The sequence below is a fragment of the Toxorhynchites rutilus genome, chromosome 3 (assembly GCF_029784135.1).
Source record: "Toxorhynchites rutilus septentrionalis strain SRP chromosome 3, ASM2978413v1, whole genome shotgun sequence".
NCBI classification, from domain to species: domain Eukaryota; kingdom Metazoa; phylum Arthropoda; class Insecta; order Diptera; family Culicidae; genus Toxorhynchites; species Toxorhynchites rutilus.
In genome coordinates, this window is record NC_073746.1 from 231402322 (window position 1) to 231420859 (window position 18538).

Consider the following 18538-nt stretch of genomic DNA (forward strand, 5'->3'; position numbering starts at 1 on the left):
ACGAACTGTGTACGGTGAATGATGAACTGATAATACAGTTCAGAACGAACTGACCGCCGACTGAACTGTGTATACAGTTCAGAACGAACTGACCGCTGGCAGAACTGTGCATGCAGTTCAGAACGAACTGTGTACGGTAAGCGGTGCGTAAGAGGAAAGAAAACGAATGAGTGATAGATGAATGGTGCTGCAAGGTAAATAGTTCTCAAATTAACAAATTGAAACAAACGATAGCCCCATGAAACAACAAAAATAATATGTCGGTATTGTCGCTTCATAAAAAACGCTTGTTGCGTTTTTTTTATGTTGCGTTCAGGATACGATGGTTTTAAATTGGATTGTTAAATTATTTATCAAATTTCATATTTTGGAGTTCAGAGTAAATATTTCAGTAAGTTGTTATGCCAATCTACCTCACTTATAAAATATAATTGAAAGCTGAAAGTTGATTTAAACAGTCTTGTTAAACAGTAAAATTCGCGTCGCTAATATGAAGTATGTTTTATATTATATCATATTGTGCTCGATAATTTTAAGATGGACGTTCGCGGTTTGGGTACAGTTTTGCTATAGCATTTATGACAATACATGGTAAGCAAAGCAGTACAATGCTAGTTTATGCCGAAAATAATGAATAACGACTCGAACAAAATTAAAATTTCAAAATCAAAGTTTGATTTTCTATTGTGCTAAGTTATTTCTAACAAATATCGGACATATCCCGCCACTGTACAAAAGAGTGAGTGAACTGCTCAAAAGAACTAGTTCACTTAAGTGAACGGTTGGTCACTGAACGGTTCATTAAAGTGAACCGTTTTGCCCACCTCTAGTGCGTACATGCATACCTCTCCGTACTGATTAAGAAGCCGACCGAACTATCGGTCGACAAGTCAGTCTGCAGTCTGCGGGGGCTCTTAGACGACGGTGACACTGGAAAGTGGACGTACGAATTGTATGCAACAGTGAAAGTAAACAACAATATTGAGTTGTATTGGTGTGGTTACATTGCTTCCCCCCTTACTTCGTTCGAATTCGCCAGCTTCTATCGAACAAAATTGTTTGTTTCTCTTCGTACAATAAAATTTTCGTGCGTACTCCGAGCCAATGTCACCTTGCCCTTAGGCTAAGGTTACTAGTAGTTAACGTGCCGCTCGCCAAGATAGGGGCTTCGGGTTCGATTCCCGTTCGGGTCAGAAATTCTATCGACAAATGTCGTTTCCTGATTTGCTCTGGTTCAGGTGGACACTAGGGTGTGGTGGTAAGAACTTATGAGCGTTTTCAGTTTCCAAGAAAAGCTACAAAAACTCGGAAACAGCGAATTGACGAAGCTATTAGTGTTTTGACCAGTCCAGGTGATACTCGGGACGTAAAACAGCAGTATCACGATCAGTGATGGTAAAAAATCACATTCAACGATCAATAAATAAGTATATCCCTCTAGTCGGATGTTTTTAAATCACCCCCAGCAGGCGATGCTATTTTATCCTTCATATGTACACAGAAGGAATACTTGGAACGGTGAGTTACCAAGATCTCAAAAAAGCAATATGAAAGAGGAATCCCCACTGTATGCACTCTCGAAGCATTACTTCTACTACTCAAGGTTTATCGTGAGTGCAAGCCACAAACGATTAATCCCATCCCATAGAGCGGATGATGAGTTCTTGATCGGAAAGTGTACAAGAGACGATCAACTGAAATCTTACGACACTCATCGAGGGATTTTTAATTCTGACTCAGTCTCGTGTCGATTTTATTTTGCTGTCGTCTCCCGCCCGATAAACAGCAGACGGGTAATGGATGTAATTGATTAATTTTATTACCAGCAGATTTGGGCGAATCTCATCCCGCCCAAAATCGTTTTGACGTAGGACTACGTCTTTCATTTCTATACCGGGGTGTAAAATCAAAGTTTCGAAAACGAAAGCGTTACGCCGGAGACCGAGATTTTGAGCACTAATAGCTCCTAAACAACTGAACGAAATGGTATGATGAACACTTCATTCGAAAGATAAAATGTCTACGCGTTATATACTTGTTACTTTTTGATCCAAAAATTTGTTTCAATAGTCTTAAAATTGATTTCAAAACAGGCTATTGAAATCACCAATCGGTATATAAGCGAGCGCCACTCGGAAATCCACTCAGTTCTAATTGAACAGCGATTGGAGCATGTTGTCGCTGTTGTGGTGAAGCTCTTCGTTTATCATGAAAGCGCGAATGAACGGTGTCATCAAGAGCCTGTTTGTGCACCTTAGGCCAGAGGGGAATCCATCAGGAGGAGAGTGATGCCGCAAATGGTTTCCCGGGAAGAGATCGGACCAGTCGCCACACACACACACATACACGCGCGGAACTCTTCGTTTGGATGCCATTCAGCATCGTGAAAATTCCGGAAAGATTCAATCGTTGGTGAAATATAATCTGTTCCCCTGGGAACTGAAAAATACATTCATGCGAAAGAGTTCATTTTAATGTTTTTTATCTATGTAACACTGCGACCAAACATTTTTCAATTAAGTGCCATTAACAGGTGGTTATCGAGTTAGCATTAACCACTGGTGGGCTTCGAGTATCGAGGAAAATCGGGAAAAATCTAATCGTTGCTGAAAAATAATCTGCCGGTTCCCTTGGAAATGGAAAAATACATTGATGCGAAAGAGTCTATTCCAATGTTTTCTATCCATATGACACTGCAACCAAATACATTTGGTTTTGTGATTTTTCAATCAATCGCAATTAACAGGAAAGCTTCTGAAATTATTCTTCCCCATCAGTAGATAATTTTCGTATCCAATATTGTATGCACGCGCAACGGAGAATGTTTCTCATCGCGAAAATTATATAATTTTTAATTGATTATTGCTCAGTCGCCGAAAGTTTCAAACTCAGAGAGTTCATTCCCCTCTAGTTTGCCTTCCAAATTGTCATCGTAAACCACACCTTCTTTCGATTCAGTCACGCACAAAAAGCATACTTAAGCGATATTCTGGTGGTGAAACGCATTCATTTTTCGTGACGACATCGACAAGGCAACATCGTTATTGTACGAATTGATATATATACGTGCGGAACTTCTTCCGTTTAAATGCCATCCAGCATCGAGAAGATTCCGGAAAATTATTATCGTTGCTGAAAAATAATCTGCCAGTTCCCCTGGGAATTGAAAAATACATCCATGAGAAAGGGTTTTTTTAAAAATGTTTTCTAATATATAACACTGCGATCAAATACATTTGGTTGTTATTTTTCAATCAAGTGCAATTAGTATGAAAGCTTCTGAAAATTAGTCTTCCCCATCAGTAGGATATTTTCATATCCAATATTGGATGCATAAAACCTCGTACCTCCAACGTAACGCTCTCGTTTTCGAAGTCCCCCAAATATTCATTTATTCTTTCATTCAGAATGGATTCAGATTCAACTTCAAACAAATGATCACTAAATCAACGATAGTCCTACGTCACCATTGCGGTTATACCATAGATATAACCCACTTCCTGTTTTTTAGATTCCAATAATTCTGAACATTCACATTTCTCTTCAAATATTTTTTCTAATTATAATTCAATTAGTGATTTCACGAAACACTTTTCGAATTCAATGGAATTTAAGATCCTTTTTTATTTTGTAGATAAAACGGATCACATATTTGATTAATTCAATTCTGTGTGGTTACGTTCTTCGTTGCGAATAAATGTAATGAATTAGTATGGACGTATGTTATTCATATATCGTGGACTTCCGACATATGTGGCAGTAGATTTATCGAACGACTAATGTTTTTTATATCCCTTCAAACTTGTTGCATCTCTCAAGTGTACATATGTACTGCTTTGACCGCAGATTTGCATGCTTGAATCTGGTTAATTTCAGGTATTCAGTCTTCATAGTGTCGAATGAATACTGTAGGTATCGCAGCAAATGATTATCAACATCCTACCTTATCATCAAACGGTATGCGAAGAATTTCAGTGAACTGACGGCATTGGAATATATGCTTTGTGAGGACCACATAATTATTATCAGAGCGAATAAACGTCCGACTGGAAGTCATGAACATCAATTCAATGTGACCAAGATAAATTTAACCTTTCTAAAGATGATCAGATGGAATATATTCCAATGTCGTCTGGAATAACCTGTCCAACACCTTATGATCGTAATATTGTTTTTGCTATTATTCTGATGTTTCATAACACGGCACTCTATTGATTATTCGCCGAAAATGAATAAAAACTATCATTGAAGTTAGCCTACGATTTTAGTAGCAGTGCAATATGGTGAGCCAAATTTATGAGCAAATATTTACGTGCTTACACAAAAAAACACAATTGGGAATATACGAAGTAGGAACAACCTGCACAGGGGAGAATTCATACATCCAGAGTGAAAGTTCAGTTCGATCAGCTGTTCAAAAATTTCGATCGCCAATGGGTTCATAACCTCACACTGGCTGAGAAACCGAAGATGTAACAAATTGAAGTCATCTTTTAGTTGGAGTACGCCTGCCAAAATCTCGAGACTCATTGTGCTCGTTGATAGCATACATTCCAACGCAATACGGAGACAAAGGTACTTAATTCGCTCGAGTTTAATGAGATGTGTTTTGGCAGCTGATCGAAAATAGAAACTGTCATACTGCATCACTGAGAGAATAATTGTTCGATTCAACATCATAAGATTTTCTGAATGAGGTCCCTATCAGGTGCCGATAATTGTACGAAGAAAGCCTATTCTTTGTTGGTATTTTTCATTCAGATACCCATAACGGAAGTACATTTGAAGTCGAACCAGACCACAAGATACTTGAATGACATGGCATGAGTGATCAAACTACTCAAAAATTCTCCATCGATACGGATTGGAACGTTTATTCGTTTTTTTATTCTGTGAAATACAGTAGAACCCCGATTATCCGCGGAAGTCTGGCAAGATCACCGCAAATAACGAGAATCGTGGATAACGCGATAATGGACTAAAAATGAGGTGCAGACGAAAAAAAGATATTTCGACATGAAAGCTACGTTTCATCAATTACTATTAAACTATCATTAAACTATCCATCTGTAAGGTCGTGTACATCAGTAGTCAGATAATGTGAGTCATGACCAAAACAAAAGTGCAAGTGTCTACCTGCCACTCACAAATTCCGGGAAGGGCTATAGATTTACTATGGAACTCGCTATCGCAAATCATCCGCTCGCGTATAATCGGGGTTCTACTGTATCAATATTATCTATGAGATAAACTGGACAAACATTATCATAATTCATTGTTATTATTCTCCAAATTCTAAACTACGAATTGCCATTCGGAAAGCGCCTTCTCGAGTTTTGCTTCCGCCAATAAATCCATTTTGATGACAAAACACAGCCCCACTGATGCCGGATATTTCTTCTAATTTATCGTCCCGAACTCCGCGCCATGGGACTGCGAGGAATTTTCTGCACACAAAACTAGCCGGTTGAAGGGGAACGCATATGACGCGCCAATCATTCGGTTTACTGTTATAAACCACATACTTTGGAATTCCTTCTATGCCGTATTTGGACTCAAGCTCATACAAATGGCTCTTCCAGGGACAGAAGTTTTCGAGCTCAAGAATTGCACCTGACGGATGAACTTCCAATCGCTTCTTCACCGCGTTTTCAACTAGTTCCCGGGCGGGCCACCATTGTGTTGCGTAGTACAACACTTTCTCGACGAACTCGCGGCCTGCGTACTCTTTCGCCTTCCCAAAACGTTTAGTGACTTCCTCATCGCTAATTTCCTCATTCCAAGCCGGGTTAAAGTTGGCCACACGAGCGCTCAAATGAGTGTTAATGTTGTACTTTGGCTCTCCTTCGAACATCGGTACCCCATTGTCGATACCATCGAGCTCAGAGATGAAATTATCATACACCTTCCGGTAAACTTCACGAATCATTTCCTCGCTGAACTGATCGATGGAATTCTTGGTAAGAATTTCGCGAATCACATCCTCTCCAAAATATGTGTAAATTAAACCGGCTGAACTCAATCTGTATGGAAGCGATAATGTAATATAGTACAAAGATTTAAGACAAAACTGATTACCTGATTTCCCGCGTACACTGGATCTCCGGTCGCAGCGAATTAATGGTATCGTTGAAACAACCTTGGTGATGATCAAATCGATTCTTTTTCCGATCGAACTCACCGCCGACATCAATCACAATATCACACTGCTCGATAAGAGCTGAATTTCTAGTCCTAATGATGCTTGCGTTTGCATATTTTGGAAGCTGCTGTAGCATAAAACACGCTAAAATTTCATCGCAGTGAAAAATACCATCATGTGTACCAATCGTGAACTGGCTATCCTCTTTGGCGCGTTTAGGATTCTGGACATCGGTAGTCATTTTTGACGAAATGAAAAACGTTCTACAGCTTCTATAGGGAATGAAACTGGAGAAAGCTGGAAGCGATTGATGCCTTGAAACAGCGGTTAGTTTTGCTGAACAAATCACGAGATTCCAATGCAACTTTGACAGATAGCGAAACATATTTCCTTTACCAAGGCGCCTACACTGAGAGGAATAATTAGTATATATGATCAATTTTTTGGTTAATATTATCAATTCGTTAAGGTGGCCGTACACTGTTTGCCCGGAGGTCAAATATTTGATATTTTTTGACAGATAAGGTTTGATTTGATATTTGTACAAACACTATTTTGTTTGCCACTCTTCAATTTTCAACAGTAGTAAACAATATCAAACACCGAACATGGAAAAAATCAACTGAAATATTCAAGGTAACCTAACCATGTACCGACAGGTTCGAAGAACAGCCTGAAAAAATATTTTAGGCATCCAAAAATTGAATATTTGCTTGTTGTGTTTTGTGTAGCATATATTTGATCAGTACACGTCGACCAAATTTTATCTGTCAAAAAGAGTCAAATATTTGGCTTCGGTCAAACAGTGTATGAGCACCCTTAGTCATTTTCTTCCCTACTAAAGGTGGCCGTACACTGTTTGCCCGGAGGTCAAATATTTGATATATTTTGACAGATAAAGTTTGATTTGATATTTGTACAAACACTATTTTGTTTGCCACTCTTAAATATTCAACAGTGTTAAACAATGTCCAACACCGAACATGGATAAAATCGACTGAAATATTCAAGGTAACCTAACCATGTACCGACAGGTTCGAAGAACAGACTAAAAAAGTATTCGAGGCATCCAAAAATTGAATATTTGCTTGTTGTGTTTTGTGTAGCATTTGATCAGTACACGTCGACCAAATTTTATCTGTCAAAAAGAGTCAAATATTTGGCTTCGGTCAAACAGTGTATGAGCACCCTAATCATTGGTACATCCCAAGGCGTCTAGAAGTATATCCTAAGGTGGGTCAACTTGCTAAAACCACTCTTCAGCCATCTTGATAGTCTACTGTGTTTGGTTTGTAAACAAAACACAATACGCCAGTGCCGAAGCTCTCTCGTGATCAGTCTGTCTCTTTCACACTACAAGCAAATAATTCCCCTTCTGCTTTCTTCCGTACTGTTTTCATATACCGCTCCCCTAATCAACTTACACTTAGGCGCCTTGGGTACATCCTACGAATAAAAATTGGTAGGCATAAATGCCAAACAAAACTACAGTTTGTAGGTCTAATGTTGGCTCAATTTCGAACTATTTTTCAAATAATTATTTTGTATTGCGAATATTTTTATTCTTATTAATATTCTTATTCTATTCTTAATTTTATTAAATTATTGAAAAAACTTTTCCTGTAGGTTTTCCTTTCCCTTTCCTGCTTCCTCAAATCGGCACAGTAATCCTCAATAATGCATGTCGCACGCTCTTCGTTTTCCTTGATGTGGCTCACGCTGGTTACGGGTGTCTGATAGAGCCCCCGCAGACTGCAGATTATTTTACGGCCGATAGTTTGATCGGCTAACTTAATCAGTATGGAGAGACATGCATATGCGCACATTATACCGATTCAGTTGGGTCGGTTTTTGCACCGATGCAGCAATGAAGCGCCTTGGAGCAAATTTTTCACACAAACTGACTCTCCTCATTATCCTTGGACACGGTTTTTTGTTGTTGTTGAGCGACGTGAAGTCGTGATTTGCGAAGGAAATGATATCGCAGATGGGACACATATATCGCTTTCCCTCCGTCCGAAGTTATGGGCTGCTGTCGGTGGTAATGATGGTGATGGTTTTCGCTGGGTATCGTCGCCAAGCACTGCTGTAGAATCATTGTTGTTGTGACGATGTGTTTAAGATTGTGGAACTTCCGCCGTCGCATATTGTTCATCAGCTAGTGTAGTTTTTACGACTGCGTGAACCCTTACTATTGTTTTCTATAAATAAAAGCTAAAAAAGGAAAATATTTAGTTAAAATGAATCATAACAAAAGCAAAATGTTTACCTCCGAATCGATTCGCTTCCACTAGACAAATGGCGATTGCACACACACAGTTGCTAGGAATGAAAATACTCAAGGTTACTTATGCTATGAAGTAAAATGTATGAATCATTGGTACGGATGTATATTGCATCTGACATCAGTTCAACAAAGTTTTGGTAACATGTACAAAAAATGTGTACAATTTACCAATGTTTTGACTACTAAAGATTTGGTAGCTGCACTTACTAATGTTTTCCTCGAGTGTAGAAGTATATCCCAAGGCGCATAGAAGTATATCCTAAGGTGGGCCATCTTGCTAAAACTCAGGGGTATGACTAAAACGTCAAATCCCTCATATTGCCAGTGTACCCAATATTGCTGCGGTTCACTGGCATATTGGTTCTGTCAATTACTGTTGTTTACAACACGGTCCGGTTATTCTTCATTTTTACTACGCATTTTTCTTTATTTTTACTATCTCCGTGATTTCAACGATTTCAATCCTTGCAAATGATATATTGGTAAACAAATGACGCCATATTGATTTTGATTTTGGGTAGCCTATATTCAATTGATGTCCAACCCCTGCTAAAACATTCTTCAGCCATCTTGGAAGTCTACTGTGTTTTGTTTGTAAACAAAACACAATACGCTTGTGTCCAAGCTCTTTCACGCTGTAAGCAAATAATTTCCCTTCTGCTTTCTTCCGTACTGTTTTCATACAGCCATTCCATGTCAATCCGATATAGTGGTTCCCAGATTTTCTTGAACAGTGGTAGTTTTGTTCTTTATCGCAAAACATTAGACTTTTGATTTTGGTTTTGTCATTATTGATTGTATTCGTTTTTTATAGTTTTCATAGTCTCGGGACCAAGGGCGCTATATTGACGTAGGACTACGTCTAACCGGAAGATATAGGGGGTGAAATGGAAATCTAGGCACTGAACAAGTAGGAAAAAATGCAAGATTTGGAACGCTTATAACTCGAGCATTTCTCAATAGATCGCAAAGGTTTTTGCATCAATTGATAGGAAATATATCTACGCATCTATCATTACGAATAACATTTCATTTTTCTTGAGATAAATAATTGAATAATTGTGAAATATCAAGCATTGTCAAAATGCACTATGTGCCCATTTTTGATTGGTCCATTTTGTGCTCCTCAAATCGTACCGACCAAACCGGGCAACCAGAGCAGCAACGAAATAGAATGAAGCACGATTGGAAAGTAAAAAGAAAAAATGAACGAAACATTGGTCGCAGTCTCACACATGTGTAATTCTCGAGCCAGCCAGTCAGCTTAAAAATCCCCGCTCCGCTGCCGTAACGATCATTCTCATTCAAACCGTACACCATATCGGTTCGCATCACAACACATCAACAAACCAACCCAAGCAGCCATGTCTGGTCATGGTAAAGGAGGAAAAGTGAAGGGAAAGGCAAAATCCCGCTCGAACCGTGTTGATCTGGAGTTCCCCGCAAGGGTAGCTAGGCCGAGCGCGTTAGTACCAGTGCACCAGTCCACCTAGCCGGCGTTATATAGTTTCGGCCGCTGAAGTGATCGAGTTGACTGACAAAGCTGCTCGCGACGATAAGAAAACCTGCATTCAGAACAGACCACATTCGGTTCGGTGGACATCAAGACAACAACAGGCAGTTGCAGCGAGTGGCAAACGCAATCGCAAAACGGCAGCATGTAGCAGAAGAAAAACGTTTGTTCTTTATACAAACTGCTTTGGTGGCAAATCCAGAACAAGGCGGCATCGATGGCGTTCGAAAAGGTTTTTTTTTCAAAACCACGAGTACAAAGTTTTCTAAATTGGAACCATTCCATAAAACAAGGCGCTTTTCAGGGCCATTAAACCTTCCAAAAAAGAGTTTAGGAAATACAGTTCAATGCTTTCTAAAACAATATCCAAAATAATAATAAAACACAAATTGATTTTTTCATAATTTATTTGCCAGGATATGATGAGTATGTGAATTTGGCAGTTGTTCTGAGCTTATTGATTTTCACCAATTCTTAAATTGCTTCTAGATTGAAAGTACAGTAATTTACACTTATCTCGACATTTAGCTAATTGGACGGACCTACAGGTGCGACATATTTAGTTGGACATTTTTGTAAACATAGAGTTCGGGGTCCAAATTATGACCCCACATTGAAAGTCAACACTGTACCACTGTCATCGCAAATGTTCAATTACAGGTTAAAATTACCTCCAATCCGATACTGAGTGGTGGTAATGCGACGTGCCATTGAATGTAATTTACTGTAAAATATGTCACAAGCTGGATGGGAAGAAATTTTCCAACTGTGAAAGCTGTGGCGAGTGGCAAATGCAATTGCTAAACAGAAAGGTTTAGCCGAACAAGATGGGGATATGGAGTGATAACAAAACAATAAACTCTTTAGATTGAAGATAATTTTGCGATCCTGAAAAGGACCCTTTTTAGCCTGCATGTGAATCCAACGAGCGAACAAATCGTAATGAATGTATTTTTTTGCCATCGCTCCCTTTTAACGCTCATTCGTTCGTCTCGTTGGACTCGCCCCTCTGGCTGAGTCTGCAGATTTGTCTCTATCCTGTGAGTGTGTACCGCTAGAGTATAAAACACGCGGACCCCAAAAAAATATCTTATTTTCTTTCAAACCGTAAACCCGTAAATCGGAATCGTGGACGTAACAAAGGAGGACAAGTTAAGGGAAAGGCAAAGTCTCACTCGAACCGTGCAGGTCTCCAGTTCCCTGTTGGTCGCATTCACTGATTGCTCCGCAAGGGTAACTAGGCCGAACGGATTGGTGCCGGAGCACCAGTATACCTAACAGCGATTATAGAGTTTCGGCCGTCGGAGTGCTCGAGTTGGCTTGCAAAGCTGCTCACGACAATCAGAAAACCCGCATCAAGAACAGAGCAGCTTCGGTTCGGCGCTCATCAAGGCAACAATTAGTTTCAGTGAGTGGCAAAGTGTTTCTCCGACACGTCGTATTAAATGTAATTTACTGAACAACATGTCACAAGCTGGATGGGAAGAAATTTTCCAAATTTGAAAGCTGTGGCGAGTGGCAAACGCAATAGCTAAACAGGAAGGTTTAACCGAACAAGATGGGAATATCGAGTGATAACAAAAACACAACACCAAAGGTTCTTTTCAGAACCATCAACATATTCATAAAGAGTAAACAGTAAACTAATCCATTTTTCAGGTAGATAGGTATTCACGTAGGAGAAGAAAATAAAACAATATATTCAAAATATATATTTAACAAAAGCTGTCCCCTTTGTATAGTCCTACGTCACTCCGGTTATGTCCCCGACATTACCCACCCGTCTTTTTTTTTTATATTTTTTATGGAAAGCTGAGGATTTTTTACATAACATATCTCGAAATCAGGGAGGCGTTTTTTTCGTTTTTGAGTTATGATTTTTCAAAGTTACCCGATGGTCCAAAAAATAATTTTTTCTTCGGTAAGCATTTGCCATGTATGTATATGGCCTCCACTTTTGCATGCATATGCCAGTTAGGCGCATTATATGCCAACCAAATTTTAGGGCATATGACGTTATATATACGCTTGTTATGCGATTTAATGCGATTTTAAGCTTTAGTTTGATATGTCGACCGTCTAAATCGGTGCAGTAGTTCACAAGTTATGAATTTTTGAAAAATGTCAATTTTGGAAAAAAGGAAAAATTATCGATATTTCGGATCAGCCTAAAATGAAAATGGGCACCCTAACAAAAAAATAAAAAATACGGGTCTCATGTTTTGCGATAAAGAACAAAACTACCACTGTTCACGAAAATCTGAGAACCACTATATCGGTTTGACATGGAATGGCTGTATACCGCTCCCCTAACAAACTTACCCAGCAAACATTAAATCGTATAATTTTGCACATGCTAAGTCTTACAAGAAATCAGAATAAATCATAATCGCATATAATATCAATCAAAGTATGTATCGTGTATATTTGAAATCGCATAAAATGTCAAAATACGATTTTATATATCATTATCAAATTAAGTCGCAATTCGGTATAATAAACATCAGTTTTATGATGTACATTGTCATAAAATATATTTAATCCGCATCATATGCGTATAATACGCTGATGCAGTTTGAGTGTCGTATAAGCGTATAATTTAAATCGATTCAGTACTGCAGTAAATCGTGTTGCATGCTGAAGAAAATCATGAAACAGTAAATTATATTATTTCCTAATAAAGAACATATTACATCATATTGAAATGTCAATGAAATGCTTCAACATTGACAAGTTTCATTTCATAACAGCAATGTCTGAACACATACGAAAGAATAAAATAATTAAATTTTAAAAAAGTGGCTCTTATATGGCTCGGCAACCAGGAATGACTGATCCTACTGCATAGAATGTATTAGGTTATACCATATTGAATCATATGTATGAGTTTTAACCGCTGTTTAATTAAATTTCAGATAGCCGCGCGAGATAGCTGGTGGATGATAATCCAGACAACAGGATTTCGAACCCACATCGGATCAGCTTTCACCAAACATCAATCTGTGCCATTTGAAACATTTATGTTCCCCTCCCAACACAAGTAAATTTAATAATTATTATTTCTACAAATATAAATACTCATATATGAAAATGGCGATTCGTGAGGCTATAATAAACATTTTACGACAATATTTTGCTCCATTTTATTTTTTTCTATGTCTGTAATAAATCGTATATGAGTTTGGCAAAGGTCATATTAGGTGCGTTGACAATTCTCGCGTAACTTTTGAAAAGGTCCAATGTAACATTTTCGCCAACTCGAGAAAAACGTAGTTGAAGACCCGAACATTATTTCGCGAATTGTCTTAAAAGCTATCAATCTTTATCACTGTTTTCACCAGTAGCTGTCAAGAATAACTTCGTAAAACCAATCGTAACTATTGTTCCGTGATTTGAGATCAAGGTTGAAGCCTCGGAGCTAAAAATGTTACATTGGACGTTTTGACTGCCCGCGTTTGCACATTGGACATATTACGTTGCACCATAAAAATTTGAAACTAACTAATAAACAACAATCCAAATATCAGCATTTCGTTCTACAGACTGATTATTATTGTTATCACTCGTTGAATTGCACTGAAATCGATAACAACACCTGTAAGAAACAAATTCCAAAACGACCGAAGTACGACTGCGAGTTGTTTTGACTGCTTTGTTACTTCGGACGTTTCGGCCGTCGGAGGAAAGTGGCGTCCGAAGTAACAGCCGGGTGCTTAAAATTGGAATCTGTACATTGGATATTTTTTGTATCGGCGACAAAAAGATGAAGAAGATAGATACGTGAACGATTGTTTTTGTAATACATTCAATGATTGAAAACTAATAGCGTGCATCCATTAACTCGATTTGTTTACATTTGTTACATAGGAACTTTTCAAAAGTTACGCGAGAATGCATGAATATATTTATATTAGATCGCAATTCAATTTCAACATAATCGCTATTATAGTCGTTCAAAGTTGCATATTCATCCAAACTAATTCGGTATGCATTTGCCATGTATGTAAGTTATGTAGCTTCCGTTAGGGAGAGCATAAAAAATAAATTTATTCACGATTTCACTTATCGCTATAACATCATACTTAGAACTAACTTATATTTTAGCATCGAACCCATTATAAAGACTACAGACTGCTGAGTCTGCGTTCATCCCGGTGGCTTGGTACTTATGCAAGGTGATACCTTGTTTTCCTTTCTGGCGAATTCTCGCGCGCATCACGTTAATCTGGCGCGCCAGGCTCGGTTGCATGTTGTTACTATGGGCTCAAATGAATGTGTGGGAGGGACTTTTCATAACGTCTCCCCCCTAAGAGTCAAGCGTCCTCGGTTGATTTTCTGAATCCCTTGGTAAGGACAAATCTGGGTGCCGGAAGGAAGGATTTCGTTAGGCAGGTTGGCTCGTCCTTCAGGATATCGGTTACTGTTCCTTTCTGATTGTTTTCCGGGGAGCTAATGTCGAACTTCTTGTTGGTAATCTGTGAGGTAACGATGCCCTCTTTTTTATCCTGTTGGGGTTGACTTCTAGTTTGGGATTTGTATCTGCGAATGCATAAGATGATTACTATTGACAGGATGGTAGAGGTTATCGCTAGTCCTCCGAGCGTTTGAGAGCTGATCATGTGAAGCTTAAGTCTCTGAATTTCCTCCAAATTTTCGATATTCATCTGGTGTATTTCTTCGATGTCTGGTTTTTGCTTAATGGTTTCTATCTCTTTTCCAAATATGGGTGTGAGATATTCAGATTTATTTATAGTTTTAGAGTTGCTTCTGAAGGTTACATTCTGCACTGTAACTGTGCAGTTACCTGTTTCAATAATAGTTGGAGCGGAAATGATTTGTGATTCTCCACATGAGTCTAAAATGTAGACTGCTTTATTTGTGTCGATGAGAATTGTTCCGACACTGATTTCCTTGATTATTGGACGTTCTGGTTGTTTATGCATCGGACACTTGGCTTTTTGATTTGTCAGGATATTGGAGATGCAACCGTCGTTCACTGGCAAGTTATTGTCGCAAATGAAACACCTCTCACTCTGCTCGTATAATGACTGCTGATACTTGGCCACATAGCGGATGCTCGTGTCGATTCTGGTTCCATTTTTTGGGTTTCCAGAAAAATAAATAATACCGTTTTACTTCGAGAATTCTATTTATTGAAAACGAATAAAAACGCGTTTAGTCCAGGGCATTTTGTTTTTGACAACAGGATGTTTAACATATCGAAAAGACATGAGTCAGATCAAACAATACATGTTCATAGATATAAATACAGATAAAGTTATCTGTATATTCAATCAGTTGGAAAGCTTTTCTTCTACACTCCTCCTCTTACCAACTTCATGGTTTTACAGAACCTTTCGACAGCCTCTCGTGATAAAGGCTTAGTCAAAATATCAGCTAGCTGATTCTTAGATGAAACATAGACCAACTCGACCTCCTTGCTCCAAACTTTTTCACGTACAATATGATACTTGACGTCAACATGTTTAGTTCTCTTTGATTCCGGATTTTTGGCAATGAAGAGACATCCTTGATTGTCTTCTTGGATTGGTATTGGTTGTTCCAATGGTAGTTGAACATCAGCAAAAAGTTTCTTCAACCACATAGCCTCAGCTACTGCGTTGGCAGCAGCGATATACTCCGCCTCAGTAGTCGATGCTGCAACAAGACTCTGCTTTCTGGTTGTCCAGCTAATCACATTCCCAAATGCTTCAAAAAGATATCCACTTGTTGAGCGTCTGTCGTCCAAATCATTTGCCCAGTCGGCGTCTACATAACCCCTCAACGGTATCGCATCTGGATTCCTTGTATACAGCAACTCATAGTTGGTGGTTCCTCGAAGATAACGTAGCACTCTTTTCAAATGATTCCAATGCACTTGTTCGGCACAGTCTTGGAATCTACTAAAGTAGCTCACTGCAAAGCAGAGATCAGGGCGACTACCAAGCATAAGGTACATCAGACTTCCAATAAGTTGCCTGTATTGGTTGTCTTCACCTATCTGATTCAACGATCGCTGGAGCTTCGTACTTGACTCAATGGGCGTCGCGACAGGATTACAGGACTGCATGTTGAATCGTGATAGAATCCTTTCTGCAAATGCCGATTGACAGATGAAAACTGTACCAGCACTCCTATCAATCTTGATTTGCATTCCCATAAAATGCTCAACAGTCCCCAAATCTTTCATCCTAAACTCCGAAGATAGTTTTGCTTTTAGATCCTCAATTACTGCTTCGTTATTTCCAACAATCAGAAGATCATCTACGTAAAGCAATACGTAGATTTTGTCAGAAGTATCGCATTTCACATACAAACAGTAATCTGCTTCAGAGCGTACAAAACACAATCTAATAATATATTGATGAAAACGATTATTCCAGCACTTGGGAGACTGCTTTAATCCGTAAAGTGAACGTTTAAGCTTGAGGATTCTTCCATCCGAGACGTGTACTCCTTCAGGTGGTCGCATATAAACTGGATCTTCCAAATGGCCATATAAGAACGCTGTCGTAACATCCATGTGATAGAAATAATAATTCAATTGTATTCCGACTGCCAGCAGAAATCGTATTGTGGCAAGCCTTGCCACTGGTGCATATGTTTCTTGGAAATCGATTCCTTGTCGTTGCATGAAGCCACGTGCCACAAGACGCGCTTTATATCTCTCTAAACTACCATTTTTGTCCAGTTTCTTACGAAAAACCCATTTAGACGAAATCACCTTTGCACCAACAGGTAACTCGACGATCTCCCATGTATCGTTTTCACGAAGAGATGACAACTCCTCCTGAATTGCTTGTCTCCAACATTGCTCATCATCGCGATCATCGATCTCCTTGTATGACGCAGGCACATCATCGTTTGATGTATTTGCCAGTAATGCTGACGGTTCCACAATGTAGTCGTTCATCCACACAGGGGGTCTTCTTGTTCTGTCGTTTCGATGCTGGTTTGGCAATGGATCATCACTACCAATACTCTCCATAGGAACGCTGGGGGAATTCGTACACGGTAAATCGAGTAATTCAAGCCCTGCATCCTGAACTTGATTACCACTGGATGGTACCTCATAATATTCATCGCTTGTACTGTCTCCGCTGTCACTATCCGAGCCTTGGTCAGCCTGTTGCATCTGAATCTGCGATTCATCTTCCATTGAAACACGAACATCAGTTTCAACAACCGAAGACAATATCGCTGGAAAATTTCCTTCGTCGAAAATCACATCGCGAGATAATTCAATTTTCCTTTCTAATGGGTTCCATAGACGATATCCATTAATCGAATAGCCAACCATTATGCACGCTTTGCTTTTGGGGTCAAATTTACCACGTTTGTGTTTTGGTACATGGACAAACGCTTTACAGCCAAACACGCGGAGCTTCGATAAGTCTGGCTTCTCACCAAACCATTCTTCAGCAGGGGTTGTATCATTGTTCAATGAGGATGTTGGGCTCCGGTTCGTGACAAAAACCGACGTCATAATGGCTTCGCCCCACATTTCCTTATCTAAACCGCTTTCGAAGATCATCGCCCTAGCCTTCTCCACTAACGTACGGTTCATCCTCTCAGCGATTCCGTTCTGCTGAGGGGTGTATGCCATCGTGAATTCCGTTACCACACCGCTTTCTCGACAAAACCGTTTCATTTCCTCCGATATATATTCACCTCCGTTGTCGCTCCGCAGTCTAGCCAGAGGAAGGTCGAATCCGGCTTCTACCATTGCTTTATATTCCTTGAATCGGTGAACGACCTCATCCCTGGAAGCAATAAGGTATGCTACCGTGAAGTGAGTGCAATCGTCGATAAATGTGATAAAATACCTCTTCCCATCCCATGTTGCTGGAGTGATTGGTCCGCATACATCTGTGTGCACTCGCTCTAATGGTCGACTCGCTCGTTTCTCACGACTATGAAACGGTGGTCTGAAGTGCTTACCCATAACGCAAGCTTCGCACAGACCCAATGCATTTGGAATAGTAAAATCGATGCCTGTAACCAAATCACATTTTGCCAGATGTTGCACACTCTTCATACCCAGATGTCCCAACCGCCTGTGCCACAGGGTGTTTCTATCGATAACTTGCTGCACATTGTTTACTTCACACTGACTCAGCTCAAACGAAATCTCGTACAGGTCCTGAGAACGATTTCCGACAGCGAATAATGTGTTTCCCGACCATAACTGCACAGCTCCATCTTTAAAGACGACGGTGAAGCCAGCTGTCTCCAAACGACTTACCGACAACAGATTGTGTCTGAGTCCGGGGGCATAAAGAACGTCAGATATTTCACAAGGATATTTCACATCATTCACACGACTCACAGCAGCTATGAAGCCAACTTTCGTTGCAGTTGTAACCTGACCTTCCTCTGCTAGCGATACCAGGTACGGATTCCGGAGAGCCTTCGCCATCACAAAAACTGCATCGTTACAAACCATATGATCCGTACAACTAGAATCAACTATCCATCGTATGACGTTTGTTTTTCTTTCACTTTCTCGGTATTTCCATTTCTGTTCGGTAACAAAGGCAAATGCACCATTTCTAGCATTACTTTCCTCCTCCTGTTGAATCGGCCTCCGCAACTG

General features: G+C 39.5%; 1 protein-coding gene across 3 annotated transcripts; it reads right to left on the reverse strand.

Moving 5' to 3' along the window:
* Nucleotides 1-4847: 4847 nt before the first annotated feature.
* LOC129778700 (MYG1 protein) lies at nucleotides 4848-6528 on the reverse strand. Of its 3 annotated transcripts, none has more exons than XM_055785770.1 (3): nucleotides 6326-6528; nucleotides 6079-6266; nucleotides 4848-6023 (listed from the first exon to the last, which is right to left on the reverse strand). In XM_055785770.1, the coding sequence occupies exons 1-3, from the start codon at nucleotides 6371-6373 to the stop codon at nucleotides 5282-5284; spliced, it is 978 nt and encodes a 325-aa protein (XP_055641745.1). In that variant the 5' UTR covers nucleotides 6374-6528; the 3' UTR covers nucleotides 4848-5281. The 3 variants fall into 3 exon arrangements, with proteins under 3 accessions (XP_055641745.1, XP_055641744.1, XP_055641743.1); XM_055785769.1 differs by having other exon boundaries at nucleotides 6079-6269; XM_055785768.1 differs by having other exon boundaries at nucleotides 6079-6524.
* Between the last annotated feature and the right edge of the window lie 12010 nt (nucleotides 6529-18538).